At 43.5% G+C, this 19,186-nt stretch overlaps 1 protein-coding gene across 16 annotated transcripts in view; it reads left to right on the top strand.

Annotated features, from left to right (window-relative positions):
• The window catches only part of AFDN (afadin, adherens junction formation factor), a 1,598,291-nt gene that overhangs the window by 242,112 nt on the left and 1,336,993 nt on the right, over positions 1 to 19,186 (top strand). For all 16 annotated transcript variants that reach the window (XM_085611917.1, XM_085611916.1, XM_085611915.1 and 13 more), the window contains exon 6: positions 6,448 to 6,605. In XM_085611917.1, coding sequence (XP_085468043.1) covers positions 6,448 to 6,605 — 158 coding nt within the window. The remainder of the gene's footprint in view (positions 1 to 6,447; positions 6,606 to 19,186) is intronic.

The raw sequence follows: 19,186 nt of genomic DNA, 5'->3' as shown, positions 1-19,186 counted from the left end.
TCTCAATGCAATAAAGGACACTACTCGATGATGGTAATCATCATGACTCTGCCCTGTGGCCAGTCCCGCTGATACAAATTACTTCACATTAGCTAGGGCCTGAATACATTATAGTCTTCCTCTTAGATAAATTGAAAGCAAGTCACTTTCTTGTCTGTTCATTTTTAGGTCTTGTCTGAGACCCTGCATGCGCTGTTGCTTGCATGACATTTCGTTTGCTAAATGGGGGCTTAGAGCCCATACCATTAGTTGGCCTTGTTACTCATTTTCTTGCTTCTCTTTGGGCAGTGCGTGCTTCTCCCGAACAAGGCCCAACTACTGCTTTCTTGTCCAATGCAGTTTCTTTCCACTGCTCATGTTTTATCAGAGGTACTTTTTTCGGGTTTACTTGTGACACTCCATAGAAGAGCATGTTGTTTGCAGACTGTCTCCCCCCAATCGCACGTCATTGCTTACCATGTTGTTGTTGCTTACCCCGTTCACCATCCTGTTGTTTGACCCGTTCCCACCTCCTGCATTGCTGCTTGACCTGTCCCCTCTGCCCTTTCCCCTGTAGTTGCTTCCTTATCCTCCCTTCCTCCATTGTTGCTTCCCCAGTCCCCTTCCCCTGTTTTTGCTTGCCCCATACCTCTCCCACCTCCCCAATCGTTGTTTGCCCTGTTTCCTTCTCCCTCTTACTTGCCCATCACCTCACCCGCCAGAAAAATGTAGTGTTAATTCTGTTTTTTCAGCTGTACATAGATTTTATACCAAATGCAATAATTCTTAAAGAAGTAGAAGTAAATAAATGGAAAAATTATAATAGCCAAGAAATAGAACAATAAATATAAAATTGCATATTATAGCAGTTGAATGAATGAATACATGCATGCTACGTTTATGTAATTTAAGGACACTAACAGCACTTGTTAATTACAATAAAAAGCAGCGAAAATGTCATTGCATATCTGTTTTTGAGATGATATTTGTGGAAAACATGTTCTTGAGAAACTATTGGACGGCAAATCTGTACCGCACAGCCAGAGTTGATCCCTTTACAAAAGCTAGTTTATCAAAACAGGCCTGTCCTCTCCCCATCCTCTGCTCCTCATCCTCTGCTCCCCCATTAATGCGTGCCCCTTCCTACTGCCCGTACCCCTATTTTTAGGTCTCGCCTGGCGTCAGCGCGCATGCGCTGCTCTCGCCATGCGAGTGCTTCTTGGCATCAATACGGTTCCAGAAGTCGTGTCTCCGCTCCGCCTGCAATGTGTGCATCATTTGTCATCATGGATTATGCAAAACATAGTGTAATGATCGCACCGGAGGCATTTTAATCCCTCCTGGTTGCCACCCTGTCCTCTTTTGGCCCTGCCCACCGGGATTGGATCTTTTACTTGCGGCGGGAGACAATGTCTCTTAATTAGCCGCCAAGCACTTTATTTTGCTATTACCACGTTTATCTTCAACAATGGCTGACGCGCCTTTCATTTCTCTGGCGCAGCTGGTTTTTCTTTGGTTTTCAGCTCCAAGCGCGAGCCAAATGCTTTCACTTTCGCACTTACTGAAGCTTCCCCAGCTGTCCACTGGTGAAACACTCCTCCGGACACCGTGCTTCATCTTTTTTCACGGCTAGTGTTTTGTTTGCTTCATTTCATCGGTAGACACTATGTTTTTTTAAATATTTTTTTTAAATGCAGCGTGTTTTGTGTGCTTTCGGAGTCGTGGCTGACCCGCTTTTGCTGAATGCAGCGTGTTTTGTGTGCTTTGAGACGCGTTTGCTGCTGCCAGTTTAAATTCAGTTTAAAGTCAATGGCTGACGCGCCTTTCATTTTTTCTGGCGCGGCTTGTTTTTCTTTGGCATTCAGCTCCAAGCATCAGCGAAATGCTTTCACTTTCGCGCTTACTGAAGCTTCCCCAGCTGTCCACTGGAGAATCACTCCTCCGGACACCGTGCTTCGTTTGCTTAATTTCATCGGTAGGCACTATGTTTTAAAAATGTTTTTTTGTTTAGAATGTAGCGTGTTTTGTGTGCTTTCAGAGTCATGGCTGACCCGTTTTTGCTGAATGCAGCGTGTTTTGTGTGCTTTGAGACGCATTTGCTGCTACCAGTTTAAAGTCAGTTTAAAGTTCTATTAAAGCTGCTTCCTCCTGGTCGCTGACGTGCGCACTCTGCGAGATGACTCCCTTTTACCGCGCTTACTAAAGCTTCCCCAGCCGTCCACTGGTGAAACACTATTCCCGCCCATAGCCCGCCGCCTCCCAGCACAAACACACACAATACTTTTAGGGCTGTCACTGAGGATTGTTATCTGAGCGGCGTCAGCAAGGAGCCGTGTTCTCCGTGACAACTAACATGCCACTGTGATAATACCAGGGCGCTCTCATGTGAGGGGCTTCTGGTAGTGCCCCTTCTGCAGCAGGGTGGGGGATGTGACTGGCTTGCAAACTCACTCTGGCTCATTTGAAAGAGGGGGTGGGGAAGGGCGTTTCTTCATTACGTGGAGGCGGGCCCAGAGGGCGCCGCAGTCTGTGAAGGGTTAGCAGAGAGGGGCTGTTTATGTAACACTGAGACATCCTTGACACACAAATCACAGTATGGGTGAAATTTTCAAAACTGATAGTTTCATTTTTTGTAAATTTACAGACCTTTGTGCGTACATTGCCTTCAGTAAAGGCATATATGGGAAAGAGGAACATAGCGCTAGGGCGGGGAAGGGAAGCATAGGGAAAACATGCACTCTCGGAGAGAGCTGAAACAAATGAAACAAGCATTGAAAATGCAATAGGTCTCGCCTTTAATTAAGTTAAAGCCATTTGCTTTTCTAGACAATACCATTAGCAAAGCAAATGGGTTTCACTTTTTCAAAGGCGAGACCTATTGCATTTTCAATGCTTGTTGCTTGCACTGTCATTATCTGCCCTGTCCCCTCGCTGTCCTCCCCACACTCCTGCTTTTTTTTTTTTTGCCCCCTCCTCCGCCTGACGCCCACAGTTGTGGCTTGTCCTTGGGCAGTGCTGGCTGCGTCCTAGAGCTTATTTTTTCTAACATTCAGCCATGATGCACAGCAGCTGTGCTTCTGTACAGCATGGCTAAAACACATCAACAAAGTGAATAGCTTGCGCATAGGTAAGGCCTGTTGGCTTTGCCAGTGATTGTTGTGAACTGACTGGGCCTTCCTCAAAGGGTAAGGACAAGACCAAGCAGTGAACTTTTAGGTATCACATTAAATAGGTCTACCTAAAGATTGACCATCGCAATCTATTTTTAGGTCTCGCCTAGCATTGCAGTGCAAAGCGCTGCTTGCTCGGCGAGAGATTTTGTGGATGAGGGGTTTTCAGAAAGGGACTCGAAGCCCCGCCCCTCATTTCAATTGGCTTGCATCACTGTTTATGCTAAACGGTGGCCTGCCATTGGAAATGGGGTATTTTGGTTGCCGCCCTTTCGCTTTTTGGTTTGGCCCATCTGGACTGGCTCGTCTGCTTTGCGGCTGTCGCAAAGCATTTTCTTATCTTTGTCGGGGCCATCTGTTTTCACTCAGCCGCTTGTTTATTTTTGCATCACGCTTTCAGTGAAAGCGCAATGCAAATATAAACAAGCGGCTGAGTGAAAACAGATAGCGATGGTTAGAGCGTTTCCTCGCAGATTGGTTTATATGGAGTGCTCTCGCGATGCCAGGTGCTGCCTCATGAACTTTGCTGTCGTCTTTTTTCCCTTTTTTCTAACCAGTTAACATGAGCCCCATGGGTGTCTGGAAATCAAAAGAACATTGAATATTGTGTTGGTATTGCTGCTTGCTTCATCCGAGGACGAAGGGAGCTGGGGAGGCAGTATAGCCACTGCTTGGACTGCAGGTATTCAACGCAAATTCTTTGCCAAACCGATTCTGTAAGTGCGTTCGCTGCATCTAACCCATCATTTCATCTTGATTATAAATGAGGGCTGTGTGGCAGCTGCCAGCAGCAGATTGACGAGAGGAGTGTCAATGAAAGGGGCTGTGCGGTATAGAACGACGTTTAACTTTGTGTTTGTTGTCAATGTTCGTGTTGTTGAACTATTTCCTTTCTGGGAATGGGATTGTGTTTTGGGAGAAATCCCCAGAATAACTGTTTAGGGCAGTGTCTCCCATGCTGCATTCACTCAAGGCATTGTGGTTAAAAAAAAAAAGACTGCATTTTATTCCGTCCTTCAGGTGGAAGGAATGGCGAGTGTGGGCCCCAGAAATCTGCAAATTTGCATGTTTTACAGCATGTGTACTAGTGCATGGACGCTCGGACGGTTTGTAGGACTATTTTGCTACTGTAGTCATCTGGTCGTGCATATCTTATTTCTTTGGAACCTGCTGTGGGGCTGTGCTGCCGTATATGTTGGTAAATAAACGTTGGTGCATGTGCTTGTTTCGTCACATGTGAAGGGCGTTGACTGCGGAGTGCAGGGCACGGACAGAGGGCACTCGCCGCCGAACAGCAGCGTGCTCTCCCAGGAGACGCAGAGACAGCCTTACAGAGCAGGACCACCCTGTCATATGTCGCTTTTTATCTGGGCCAGCAGCTGTGAGACGCAGCAGCGGGACAGGCATCTGGCCGTGTTAGCGTATTAGGGATTGAATGGCACATTTCTAGGTGTCCTGGATTTACCAGTCAATTTATGTATTCAGTGTGCTCGCAGTGTAGCTACTGTTTCACTACCTTTCTGCTATGTTCAGGAGAACGTTTGTTAATTTCAGTAAAATGTAACATGATTGATCATACGTGTAGTTTTTTTTTTTTAGAAGGATTAAAATTAAAACAATGCTATACTGAAAATCCAGACCAGCATCGGTGCACATTACCAGCATAACTCCACAGCGCCTAGCGATGGGCAGGTTTCTGTAAATGTCCTGCGGGCCCTCGGCTGCTGTAGGTTTCTTCTTCGGACTGCACAATTGGTTGCGGCTGCCTGCTGGGGCAGGGGGTGTGAGCAAAAGTGGCCTCACTTGGAAACGAATTCAGAGTTTCCCATAATTCTAACTCGCATAAAACACTGCATGAGACCTGATTCGAGAACAAGGGCTAATAAATAATCTCTGAGGCCGACTGGCTGAAGTCCGTGTTCGAAAGGGCATTAGCTGCCAGAACAGTTAACCGGGAAACTAAACGAAGGGGAAAAAAACCAATACATTTTAAATGCCAATAGCTCAAAACAGTGTCATTGTGAGACCTATTGCATTGTAAATGCTTGTTGCTATTTGCTATGAAGTCAGTTTCAAATCAAGCCTCAATGTGGCAGAACAAAGCAAGCTCGTGGGTCACCGAAGGAGAACGTGCTTCAAATCTAATAATAAAGAGAAGTCAAATAATCAGGATATGGCAGGAGTGATGTTTGCATTTATTTATTTTTTCAAAGAAAATTAAAAAGATTTCAACATAAAACAATATTTTTGGCAAATAGGCTTAATGTAGAATACAAAATGTGAATGCTTATTTTCTCATTACACTTCACTATTTGAAAATGAGTACTTTGTTAGTGTGCTGTCTGAATCATGAGCGTAATTCTGGACGACTGGTGCTGTGGCTGTGAATTATCCAATATTAACATTTTTTTTAAATAAAGCTCAGATGTGTAAAATTGAGACATTATATTTATTTTTAAGCATTTCTGAAAATGTCAGATATTTGTAATTAAAAATATAGATTTTTCTTGGTTGCAAGAGCAAAATCGCTGTAAACTGAAGTGGCTTGTAAAATCAGTTTTTGACGAAACACTGGAAAGATAAACATATTATGTTTCTTGTTTGCACCAGCAACTTCGCAGTTTTAAGTGTACCTTGTCATTAGCACTGCATTGAAAATGTTTTTTTTGTGATTTAGGCTCGCTAATCACCCTTTTTAAGTGTTGTCAGCTATACGTTATTTAAGAAGAAGCACTGCATTGTCACTTAAACCTAATCATCAGGAATGGGGAAAGAAAGACTTTGAACTGGCATTGCGGAGTTACTGTTTTGTTGTGGGTAATGTTTATAACGTCCATACTGTGAATGTGATTTCCCAAGTTGCTGCAGATGTGATGCCTTTGTTTGTGGGGGGGCTATAAATATATTGAATTAAAGCTGGGCAACTGTCATTAACAGATGATTTTCACCTAGTGGTTCTCAGCGACAGCAGATAAAAAAAGAGAGCGAACCTTGAGTTGTCTAAGATGTCACTCAGAACCCCAAAGTTAAAAACTTGCCTTTAATTCTGCTACCAATATACAGTAATATGTGGTGTATGGATCCCGTACCCATCCAATAGAAATAATTGAGTGCAATGATGGAAATAGGGGGCCATAGTTGTATCACGCCAGTGGAAAACAATATTTAATTTTAACGTCTGAGACCTAATTGCAGTTAACAACATTTAGATACATCTGTTCAAATATAGTGGATGGATGTGGGACTCAAATATAATCATCACTATTATTAATTGAGATTCTTTGTTTTGTGTTTCAAGGAGGGACGCTGAGGATTTATGCAGACAGCCTAAAACCAAACATACCATACAAGACAATCTTGCTGTCCACTACTGACACAGCAGACTTAGCTGTCATTGCTGCTCTTGAGAAGTATGGATTTGAAAAGGAAAACCACACAGAGTTCTGTATCGCATGTGTAAGTAGCTGCAAACATTTTGGGATTTTTATAATGTGCAATACTAATACTGCGTTTCATACTACATCATGAATCACCGCACCAAAGGTTGCTTTTTAGGTCTTGGCTTTTGCAGCGCGCAAGCGCTGCTTAGGAGGGACCTCTTGTCATCGCTCTGTACTTTTTGGAAACTTGTGCATCTTTTGCTCTGTTTCCAATGAGTACTCGTGCATGCAGACCATTTGCCTTGCCGGAGCGAGCAGCGGCGCCATCTGTTAGCAATTATCGCGCCTTGCTGCTCACTCCTCCAAGGCAAACGCTCTGCATGCACGAGTACTTTAACTTTCGCGGCCGCGGGCTGCACTAGTCTTTTAGCGCTTGTTTTTTCTTCCTTGAGGCTATTGAAACACTTTGACTGCTATTACGCATGGTAACCACTAGATGACATTTGTCCCGTAACATGGTCCACCGGCTACTCACTGCAAATTGTCAACCGCTTTGAGCCAGAGTTACAGCTGCCGAGGGGACCCTTTAAGCAGTCATTCATTTCTGTAGCGGAAACTTAACAATAGGTCTCATGGCATTCCTAAAAGTGGCGGGGCACGCATCGAGCAGAGAAATTCTGTGTACCCGTTGTTGTTTTTTTACTTTGAGTTTCAAACATGTCATGTGTCGGCCTAAAAATCGTAGAGGCACAAATGCGCGCCCTCTCAGTCAGATGGTGTCAAAGCTGTGAACCTGTTTTGAACAATGACAATTTCAATGCAAAATAAAGCGAACGTGTGCAAACTCATGCACCAACTAGTATTCACAGTCAGTTTGTAGGTGGCGGCTCACCCTGGAAACGAACACACATATATTCCTGCAAAATGCGTCTTTTCAAAGTGCAAATGATTTTTTTTTTTTTTTTTTTTACTGATATTTGTAAAGCGCGAACAGCTACCTCACGAGGAGGTGTCCCGGCGCTATAGACCGCTGGGGAACCCGTCCTGGCTATCCCTGTGAGATGGTCCCTTTCTGGGTATCTCCAAGGTGAAACCAGGCATCCCCAGCGTCTGTGGGGGGCCGTTGTAGAGATGAGGCAAGCTTAATGCCCAGAGTTGCCGAGTGTGTTCCTGGTTAGAGTAGGTACCGAGGCGAGAATTATTGAGTCCGTTTTTGACCCTGGTCCACGACCCTGCCGCGTCGGGAATTGAACCCTGGTCCCTGGCCAATTCTCTGCTTACGGGTCTGCCGCCTCTAACCAGTGAGCCACACCTCATTTTCTGCATTTCTTTCATGCACTTTTGTGATTCCTCCATAACTTTGGCAATTTGGATGGCCTCCTTAAAACTGGGATCTGCAGCAGCCCATAACCGTTCCTGCATTTTTTTGTTGCTGCATTGAACAAGCAATTGGTCACTAATTAGTTCCTCCGTCATGGGAACATATTTGGATTTGATATCCAATTCCTTCAGTCTTGCTACAAATTCATCTATAGACTCAGTTGGCTTCTGAGTCTGGGTGTAAAATTTGTGGCATTGCATGACTATATTCAGAGTTTTTGCAAAACACTTGTGTATGCGCAATTTTGCTTCTTTATACACATCATAACATCACCGTTAGTACTTAAATAGGAGTGGCACATTGTTTTTAGGCCTGCAACGTTTGTAAAGTTTCGATATATCCCCGGCAGCTGGGTTTACCATCATCAGCTGTGCAAGGTTTATTTGTGCACCACAAGAAAGTCTCACGGTCGAATCAATCCTCCCACAGTGGAAAAGGTGAACACTTATTCTTTGCGAGTTTACATGTTACAGAGGTCGTCTATCAGAGCGGCAAATGTCAGCAGAATGTTTCTGTACAAGTTTTCCTTGTGAGACATAAATAGTTTTACATGTCACAACTGTCACTAAAATGTTGAGGGAGGACAACACTGCATGAAGTTGCACAGATTTACCTGGAAACAAACTGCGTAGCACCCCCTCACACACACCTCTAGGAATGACCTGAACTTTGCATCAGTGCACGGGGCTCTCACTAGACAAGAAGCAAGCTTCGCCTTCCTCCAGATCCCCCGTGGACGCTAAGAGCGAAAGCATCCGCCACGTGCCGCGTCTGGCCCCGAAAATGTACAATACTTCCAAACTATCGCCCTCCTTGGAGTTAGAAAGTCACGGAAAAGCTGCAAGTTTAAAAAGATCCACTCACTGAGAAGATATGTTAATTGCAAACTGTGCTCTCTGCGCCCATAGAAGTCCCGCTTCTACCCGCTACATCCTGGATGTCATGCAATTGTATTGAGCGGTGTGTTGCTGTCCCCTGTAGAACGCTCTTTCATTGCTTGCTTAACCCATGCCCTGAAACCAATGGCAGAAAATAAAACACACCTGTATTCCAGCGGTGCCGGAAAGAAAAAAGGCTCTGCAAAGGAATAAAAAATATTCAGATCCACAGGTGTGATGGAAAGTTTCTCACTCGTTTACTTGTGGAGAACTGCACCAGGGAGAAAACTGGCATGAGTAACTTTTGCAAAGTTGGAGTAAACCTTGAAATCTACAGTTTTCAATAAGCCCTCTTTACCGCTGTGATTAGGCGCCTGGTGCTGACAAAGATTGTACCATTGACGGCGTGGACTATCAATACAAATCTAATGACTTCACGCGCAGCAGAGCAGTGAGATATGCTGCGCAGTCTCCGTCTCGTGCGTCTCTCACTGACTCTCTGCCCTAAAATGTCTTTTAATTCACCCTTCATTGCCCACCTCTTGTTCCTTCCATTTCCTCTGTCTCCCCATGCTCTCCTCATGTTTTATATTAATTCCCTTCCCACCAGTGGTACTCTCCCCCATTCTCCTTTCCTTTTATTCACAGCATCTCTCCCTCTTCAGCCCGCCCTCCTTCCCGTCAGTGGCGTCCTGTCCCCTCCTTACCACATATCCATCCCTTCACCTCTCTTTCGCCTTAGCCCACTCCCTCCTCAGTAGAATCCTTTATTCCTCCTATGACAACTTCTTCCCTCCTACTCTTCGTCTCTCTCCCTCTTCATCCCGCCCCGTCCCTCCAGTTACTGCTCCCTCCCTCTGTCACATCTTCCCTCCCAGACCAGTCTGCCTCTCTCTCTCCTGATCTCACACCCCTTCACTCCCGGTCTCAGTGAACTACGATAAAAAAACAAGCATTGTCATAGCCAATAGGTCTCGCTTTTGGAAATTTATAAGTATTTAGTGATGCAGCACAATTTCCTTGGTGCAACAACGTGAACTGTTGCATGGTTAAACACTTATAAGGTCCCAAAGGCGTTACCTATTGGCTATGCCAATGCTCGTTTCTGATGCACTTAACTAACACCACAACTCCACTCTACAAAACTGCAACATTAGAACATGACTTTTGGTGTCCAAACTTAGCACCCTTAATATGGGAGTAGTGGATAGCTGACATTGAGATGTGGATGTTTGAGTATTTGCTTATCAATTTATATTTTGTCTAAAGCCCGGACCAGGTGAGAAAACACACGAGAGTTATGCAATACACCCAAAAGAAATTTCATTAAAATATTTGAATTTACAAGCTACCAGACTGAAAGTTAGATATTTTTTTTAAAAAAATGAGCAAAACTAATGGAAAGTGTAGTCATTTAAGAGGTGCAATTAATTTACATTTTTATCACTTAAAGATTGATGTATTGCGACTTGCCATATATTTAGAAATCACTGCAGCTTTTTGCAACAGTTATTTTTCTGTAGAATCTCGAACCTGTGAGTTGAAAATCTACAACAGAGACCATAAATGGTCTTTCGCCGACTTCCAGGCTTTTAATGCAGTGTGCTAGGGAACGATGTCTCCACTGTCAGCAGAGATTCCATTATCTTTTTGGGTCTGATCCTGACCCTGTGCCAGAGCAGGGTGCACCTCAAGATGATGATGATGATGGTGAGGGAAGTGGCTTGCTTCCCCATAATTACACTGATGATGCATTCTACTTTAATTTACATAACACCTGTGGACTTCACGCTTCTCCTGAGACATAACTTGACATGCCACATGGGCCACCAATGAAGAAGAGTGCCTCATTCGCAGTGGTGGGTTGGAGGGCAGCCAAATGTTTAGAGTTAAAACTGCTCTTCACTAAGACAAATGCTTTAACAAAACTCCTGCAGCCTGGCCAACAACTTCTGATCCCCTTGATTTAATGATTTCCTCGCAGATATGCTGAGGGCTACCTGATCAAAACCTTGTTCTTGCCCACCTGTGAACATGCAAGTTGCCAGGCATCATAGACATCTGCCTGGTTACTGGAATTTCTCACTAAGCACCTTACTCCAGAGAAACCATTATTGTACAGGCCTCAACCAGTTCTATGTTTTTACGTTGACCGCCGGCTGCAGTGTGCGAGGAGGAGGAGGATGCCGTATTCCTGCCTTGTTGTCTCCCGCGGTTACCGCGGCTCCTGCAAATCTTGGCAAGCTTATGCACCATCGAGACGTCGAAGTGTTGCCTACGGCCCCCGCGGCCCCGCTTGAACATTGCCTCTTCACCCCCGTACAGAGTCTGCCAACTAGTTGCTAAAGGCCTGGCTCTAAGTGTGGCCGAGCACGGCCAACCCCTCTCTACAGTGCTCCTGTCAGCTGTATTTCATCAGGCAGCCGCTGCACTCATTCATCTGGCAGCGGAGGAGCTGAGGGCTAAGAGCATAAATGGCAGTGCAGTGGGCAGCAGAGAACGGTGCACAGAGAACGGTGGGCTGCAAGTACAGCAGTAGGTGGTGGTTTGGCTTGGCTTTGTGGGCAGCGAGCGTCGCTGTCAGCGGGCGGCTGCCGTGAGTGAGCCCATGTTGAAGTGGCAGAAGCGGCACAACCAGGTTGGGTGCGGCTCCATCCTGAGTGCCCTGCTCGCTTGTCCCCTCTGACCTGCCATTCCAGCCACATTCCCCCAGTCTTGGGGAGTACAGCATCCACGGAGGACTCTTATTGTTGTGGCACTCAAGGAACGCAGGCAGTCCTTCTAGCAACCATACGGGAAGGGTGGATTGTACACATATAAACAGAGAAACCAAGAAATCTGCAATAATAAAAATAAATTATCAATATTATTTGGCATTCATTCACAGCCAGGTGGAAGAGCCAGGAAAGTCAGTGACTGGCCCAAACAATCAGACCACCTTATTATTCAACTACCATTTAGTCAACGCAAAATGAAATCAGGCAGGGTCAGAAAGCAACCCAAGCCGAAGCAAAAATCAAGAACCACCAAGATCCCACTGGGAAACTCGACAGAATTATCCCCAACCCCCAGAGCTACACTAATATCATCAATGTACTCCATCTTTGGATCAATGAATCCCACCAGGAAATGTACATTCCTAAAATATTCAATAGCAGTTATTTATTCTACACCAGGTAAAATCACAGGTCTTCCTAAACCTCTGACTCCTTATAAATTAAAACCTACACAGGATGAGGTTTCAAAGGGTAGTGCAGGTACAACAGTGATAGTAATGGAAGAAAAAAAGTAGATTTAAGCCATCACCACCAGTTAAACCAAATGACCCGTGTGGATAAAGTTCATCAGTGTGTCAGTAATAAGCAGATCATCCATGCACAAGTGCATACGACCAGTACAGCTCAGTCCACGCCTTGGTTTGAACCAGCATTAGATAAAACTGTGGAAGTCGCTTGCAACATCTGCAATACTGATAAACCCAATGGCCACTCCACTCCAAAACAACAACCAGTTAAAATCAACACACAGGCCTTCACCAGTCCTGTACAAAATCCTAGTGATTCCTGGATTGAGTCTCTGTCAATAACAAATACCACAGATTTAATGCAGACAATTGGAACCATCACTACAAACCCATGTCAGACACAACTTACACTTCAATTGGAAGAGCAACAGCAATCAGTAATAGAAATATCAAGCCTTCATGAGCACATTGAAAAGCTTGCAATAAGTCCTGCAAAAAATAATCATATTACTCATAAAATAAATAATGAGCAAAAGCACAATCGGGAGGATTCATCTGACAAAGATAACAAAGATCAACGCGCAGTTGTAAAGAGCACAGAAGTATCCCAGTTATATGGAATTACCATTACGAATCAAGCAGTAAATGTACAAATTAGTAATAAACCAATTTACCTACATGAAGTCCAACAACAATCATTAATAGAAATATTGAGCTCGCTTGAACACCCCAACAAAGGCGTCAGCCCAGTAAATAACAGTAACGGAAACAGAATATATAATAGTAAACATGGTGATACACCTGAGAAATGCTGCACACCCAATCCTTCTGGGTCCACACTAGAGCCTAATGTTTAAAGGTATTCCAACACCAGTCAAGAGGCAAAAATTCACAATAACAACTTCCCATCAACCGACAAAGGGACTCACAGTCAAGGAATGGATGACAAGGTGTTAACTATAGAACCACAACCATTATCATCCATTGTGTTTGACAATGTGCACAGACAAACTCCCCCAATGAAAAGATAGAAGAAGCGTGCTAGGAAGGCCAGAAAGCACCTCCATAATAGCAAGGAAATAGACAATCAGGTGATCGGCCTCTATCCAATTTTCAACTTTAAGGAGGAAAAAATCAGTCCTTAACCGTCATTGCAGCAGACAACGGCCACAACGAAGTAGGGGTGAAGCATCTTAAAGATCAACAAGTGTCATTAGAAACGTCAAGCCTAACAGTTGGATAATCTTTTATTTCAAACACATCATCCGATCTAAAAAGGGTACACAAGATTTACACGGGAGGTGGACCCGGGTCAAATGCAGTACACTTAGCAACATGGAATCCTATGAACAGTAAAAAGTCGCCCTCCACGAATAACACAAGAGTAATTGAGGGCATATCAAATAGAATCAGCAGTGGTGCTACCAACTTAGACAGGATAACTGCTAAAAAAAAAAACGTAGACGAGGCCGGCCCCAAACCTAACAGTCTAGTTCATGATTTACGTCCTCGCTTGGAGACAATATCCCCCCCGGGGGAGAGTGAGAAATCATATTACAGAAAGGGTTCCAGCCTGGTAGAGAAGCGAGTGACTGGGTCTTGATAAGATTTAATCCTCAGCATGCCAAAGAGCAAGGTCATGGCCCGAACGGGCAACCTGGCAAATAAAGTAGTGGCCCAGTCCTCCGGTTTCAACTAAGAGCTAATGATCAAACACAACACTCAAGACTACTTAAATAGAGGAAACATCCTGAGCCTAATGGCAGCTATTCCAACATTAAAGCACCTAACTTCTAATGACATGCTGTCAATAGAGTTCATTCAACAGAAGGGCAACAAAGGAATGGATAACACCCTGTTGACTTGGAAGTCTGAGGAAACCGTTTTAGCCATTTTTAAATCACGCTCCTCAATTTGAGGCTTGGGGAATATCTTGGTCTATTCCGATTTAAAAAAAAATAGGGTATCCCCACACCCCTGCTACAGCAGCAAAGAATCATGTCCAACGATTCCAGCATAAGGCCTGTTCATTCGGTATTACACGGCGCAAAAGGTAAAGAAGTTATTAAGGACCCTTTACTGCCAGCACGAAGAGAATGACCTAGACGGATGAACAGCAGAGATGACCATAGGCCGATAAACATCCTGTCATGGAATAGAGAATGGGCAAAGCGTGACCTGCAGGATAATGTACGCCCAGAGTACTGGAATAACTACGAAATAGTAGTGCTCCAGAAAACATGGCTAATAGCACCAGTCCAGATCGCAGGTTGCATTCTTCATCATGTAAAGGCTACAAGGACCCAGCAATATGGGAGACCAAAGGGTGGCCTAGCAGTCTACATCCCGACGATTCTAAACATTACATCTGCCCAACTGCCCACCACAACAACAGACATGCAAATTATAAAAATGGTTCTGGGATTCAACAAAAACTCAAGGACAATTATTCTTATCAACCTTTACGCACATCCAAATTATAAGATTAAAAAAGAATTATTTAAAACCTTAATTGCAATCATATCGGAACTCCGGTTGGAGCATCCCACATGGGAAATAATTCTAACAGGAGATTTCAATTCCAACTTGATATACACTCCAGAGAAAGACAACTATTTCATCGCAGCTAATGCAATATGTGCAGTACAAAATCAAGTGCACCCCAACTCCCTTCGGATGGATCCGATTGGGCAACAACTACTGAAAGACAGAACATCTGGGGATGCGAGTATTAAACAGCAGAGTGGCTCAAGATAGACCGCCAAACTGCACTTATCACGGCCCCAATGTTAGCTCCATTTTAGATTATACAATTGTCACATTACCTCTGCTAGAACAAATAAAGGCATTTTCAATTATATACTCTACCGAAAGCGATCATTCTAGTCAACGCCTCAAACGACTAATCTCATTTCCAAGGCACATGGAAGCAGTACCCGAGATCGGAACCACAACAACGCTAAATCTTAAAAGATTACGATGGACTAGTAGCACACTTCCCCAAATTGCAGAGTGCACAAAGGAACTGTGGGCATTTCAAGACTCACAAAATGGCTCAATGATAGAAACCTGGGTTACCTTTTTAACAAATCTCCCCAAGGATGCTAAAACAACAAGTCTACATCGATGCATGATGCCCAACAAACGCAGATTCTTGAGTCTGACAGCTAAAAACTTAAGGAAAAACTTACGAGCTGCTATTGGATCTGCAAGGGGTAATAACGCATCAAAAATGAAACCGTGGTAAATACAGCAACTTAAAAAGCGGTTCAAAAAACAAATCTGGAAGGACAACAAAATGCAGCAGGACAAATTTTGGTTGAAAATGTTGTGTAACGCTCGAAGATCAAACCCCAAAGCCCTTTGGATCAAGTGAATTCCCTGGTAAGAACGCCAACATTGATAAACATGACGTGTGACAGAACAATCCTGGGCAGATCATCTAACCGCTACATTCTCAATAACATCTGAGAGAGTGAGTGCATTGCAGGTATACCCATATTTCCAGCATGCAAAGGAACAAACTACATCTACGCATTTAAGCCCAGCAACCCACAGAGCACAAGCACAAATAGAGGTTGTAGGAACAAATATAAAGGAGGATAAATCGTATATCATAATCAATACCTCTAAGGACTCAGGAAGCATAAATTATTCATTCTTGTAAAACTTGTAAAAGTTATAGCCAAGGGCAGGTCAGACTGCGCCCCAGGCCCGAACAGCATACCACAGGCAATATATAAAAAAGACCAATTTTTGGGCAGTACCATTATCTAGCCTGTTTGATGAGGTGAGCCCTTTAAACCGCCTGCCAGCTAGCTGGAAGTGCTCAATAATAAATCCAATATTTAACTGTGGGGAGCGAACTGACACAGCCAACTACGGTCTGATAGCCCTAATTGATTCAGAAGCAAAGTATTATTCCTCATTAATCCTTGCAGATCTAATAAGCTGGTCCGAAAGTAATAAAATAATTCCCATCAACCAGTCTGGCTTCCGACGTGGCACTGCCACCATTACGAATGTACTCGCGCGGGGTCTAATGGCAGAAAAAAGCTCACGACAACGAAAGAACCTGTTTCTATGCTTTATCGATTTTTAAAGCTGCATTCAATCGAATCAATAGAGGCATTCTATGGCACAAGCTAAAACAGTGGGGCTTTTCAGAAAGAATACTAAAACTGATAATGGAATTGTACTCTGATACGTGGATGCAAGTGAAAATAGCTGACGAGACGAGGCTTTCAAGAAAATTTTATACACAGGAGGGCCTAAAGCAAGGATGCGTCCTAGCGCCACACTTATTTAATCTATTCATGGCGGACTTGTCACCAAGGCTGGATGAAATCAAATCGCATCCCCCTGGGAACGCTACAGAATACACAGTTATCTTACGCATACGATATAGTCCTAGCAAGCCACACTAGAATTAGCCTCCAAAGAGCGATAGATGAGTTGGGGAACTTCGCCAGGAAGAACTTCCTGGAGATAAACATTACAAAAACCAAAGCCATGATTATAAATCAAGACATCCATAAACAATCATCATTTAAACTTAGCAACGTGAACCTGGAAGTAGTAGGTAGCTCCAAATATCTAGGGATACATTTGGACAAAAGACAAACCTTTCAAAAACAGAATAAGGCAACGCAAAAAAAAGGGAACTGGACTTACATTTGCATTTTGCTCAATATCAAAAAGTCTAAAAGGTCCCTCTTTCACACCACTACTAGCTATCATGAAAGCAAAACTTCTATCCACTCTAGCATACGGAAGTGAAGTTCAGCATGGGAAAGAAGCTGCGCCGCTGGATAGTCTCCAAATGCGAGCATATAAAATAGTATTCTCGCTCCCACATAATGCCTCACCGGCGCAGGTTCGGGTAGAATTTGGGCTACAACAGCAACCGCTGCACAGAAGATATGTCACAATAAAAGCCTGGTACAAAGTCTGGTGCAACAGAGAAAACAAGATCAACAATGTGCTCTGGAATGTGTTAGAAGGCGACCCACAGTCTGCCTACTCTTAATATCTTCAATCATCTTTACAGTCCACTAATATGAAAGATCTTAGGCAGCAGAATCTTCCATTTACCACCTTCCAGCAAATCCTGAAGAAGGAAGCAAAGCCACACATTACTGGAGGATAAGGCCATCCTGAGCAAGCGAGCCCACGCATGGATGATCCTGCAATCCTATATGAAATTGCAACCCACATCATATCTGGGTCAGCCTTTTTCTTCCTATTTAAAGTCCATGTTTATAACAATACGCTTTGGTAAATTGCAATTGAATGCAGACCAGCCAAGTTGGAAATATTAGGGCCCTAACTCATGTAGTCTTTGTGGATCACCAATACAGGATTTTATTCACTTAGTTTGCATCTGCCCAGCTCTAAGCCAGGATCGCCGGAAATTGTTAAAGGTTCCATTCAACGCATGAGGAATTTGTTCCTGTAGAATTGCAATATTAAAATGTCTCGATTCGGAAGATCCATAGCTCAACTGTCGTTTAATAAATGTTTTAACCAATCACGAGGAAGAATTGAAACAAGGCTAGTGGCCTGGCAAAATGGCCAGTTATTCTGTCCACCAAGCTAGATCTGTGCAAATGTAACTAATAACTTAACTATTACTGAACATACTATCATATAATGTAAAAAGAGCAGCACAATGGCACTTTAGATACCATGTTATGTACTAGTCAAATGTCTCTTTTATTTGTAACAAGATGTAGTGCAAACTTTTGTTATAATAAATTGTTTTTCTCTTTTAATAAGCATTAAAATAAAACCTTCATGGACATTTTAATGGTGCTGTGCATCGTGACTCATTGGCACATTGTTATGGTTTTAATTACCTAAACAAACTTATTCTCTTCCAGGGGATCCTCATCAATAGTCATAAGCACTGAATATTCCCGCCCATGTGCGGGGACCCCGGAAATAATAAAATTATATATGTAAAAACATACATATATACAGCTCTGTATATGTATAAACATATATCATTTTTTCCAAGCAAATGCAGCTCCCATAAAAGGCTAGGCAATGTAAATATACACATCCAATAACACACACACATATATATATATATATATATATATATATATATATATATATATATATATATATATATATATATATATATATATATATAAAGGTATAACAATACACCTAAATCTCTTTTTTTTTTTTTTTAATGAGGTAAACACTCATGAGAAAGCAAAAAATAAAGAGAACAAACTGTGGAAAAACACAGATGTACAACACATTGCCAGCCTGCAGGCTGCATTGCAATATAATACCATAGAGACTAAAAAGCCCTGTACAGGTAAAAACTGGCACCGTGCCTTTAAGGCAGCCCTGACTTCCATATCCCATCATGTCTCAGGGGTGACAGTTAGGTCAGTTGTTCTTTCCGGCTCCTTCAGTCAGGACCCTGGAATTCAGCTCTCTTCTTTTTTGACTCTTTAGTCAAGAATTATTACAACTTTAAGATTTTTTGGACTTCTTCTTATAACATCTGTGAGGAAGTTAGTATCCTGTGTTTTTCTGACTGATTTTTTTGCTGTTTTGTCAGAAAAATGCCTTCTTTATTTGTTCCATGTCCATCTTGTGGAAAAAAGAAGGCTGCTTCAGACACACATGAGGTGTGTATTATCTGTCTGCCGGACTCTCACTCTCCAGCAACATGCCATCATTGTGAAGACCTTTCCAAAAGGACTTTAAAGGAGAGGGAGAGGATTAGGCTGTACGGCCTAGCAGAACGGTTGACGTCGAAGCAGTTGGTCCCTGTTTGCTCCCCATCGACGTCGGGCTCGGCGTCGAAGACTCCAGCGGCTGGATCGTCGCGGAGAGGTGAGGAGTCAAGGGGAAGTCATGCTGCAAAGAGAAAATCGTCGTCGACTTTAGATTCAGCGTCGAAGCGGATGCGTTCGACGTCGACGGCGTCTAAAAGCTCGGCGTCGAGGACTCGGCGCCACAGTTCAACGTCGAAAAAGCATCTGTCGACGTCAAGAGAAGATCGATCGACGTCTGCACAGAGATATCGTTCGTCGTCGAAAGAAAGACATCGTTCGACGTCGAGGTCGGCGAGACATCATTCGACGTCGCAAGAAGTACGTAGGCGATCTCCACCACAGTCAACGTCGAGA

The sequence above is a fragment of the Triturus cristatus genome, chromosome 6, assembly GCF_964204655.1.
Source record: "Triturus cristatus chromosome 6, aTriCri1.1, whole genome shotgun sequence".
Taxonomy (NCBI): domain Eukaryota; kingdom Metazoa; phylum Chordata; class Amphibia; order Caudata; family Salamandridae; genus Triturus; species Triturus cristatus.
This window is presented reverse-complemented; position numbering and strand designations above follow the sequence as displayed.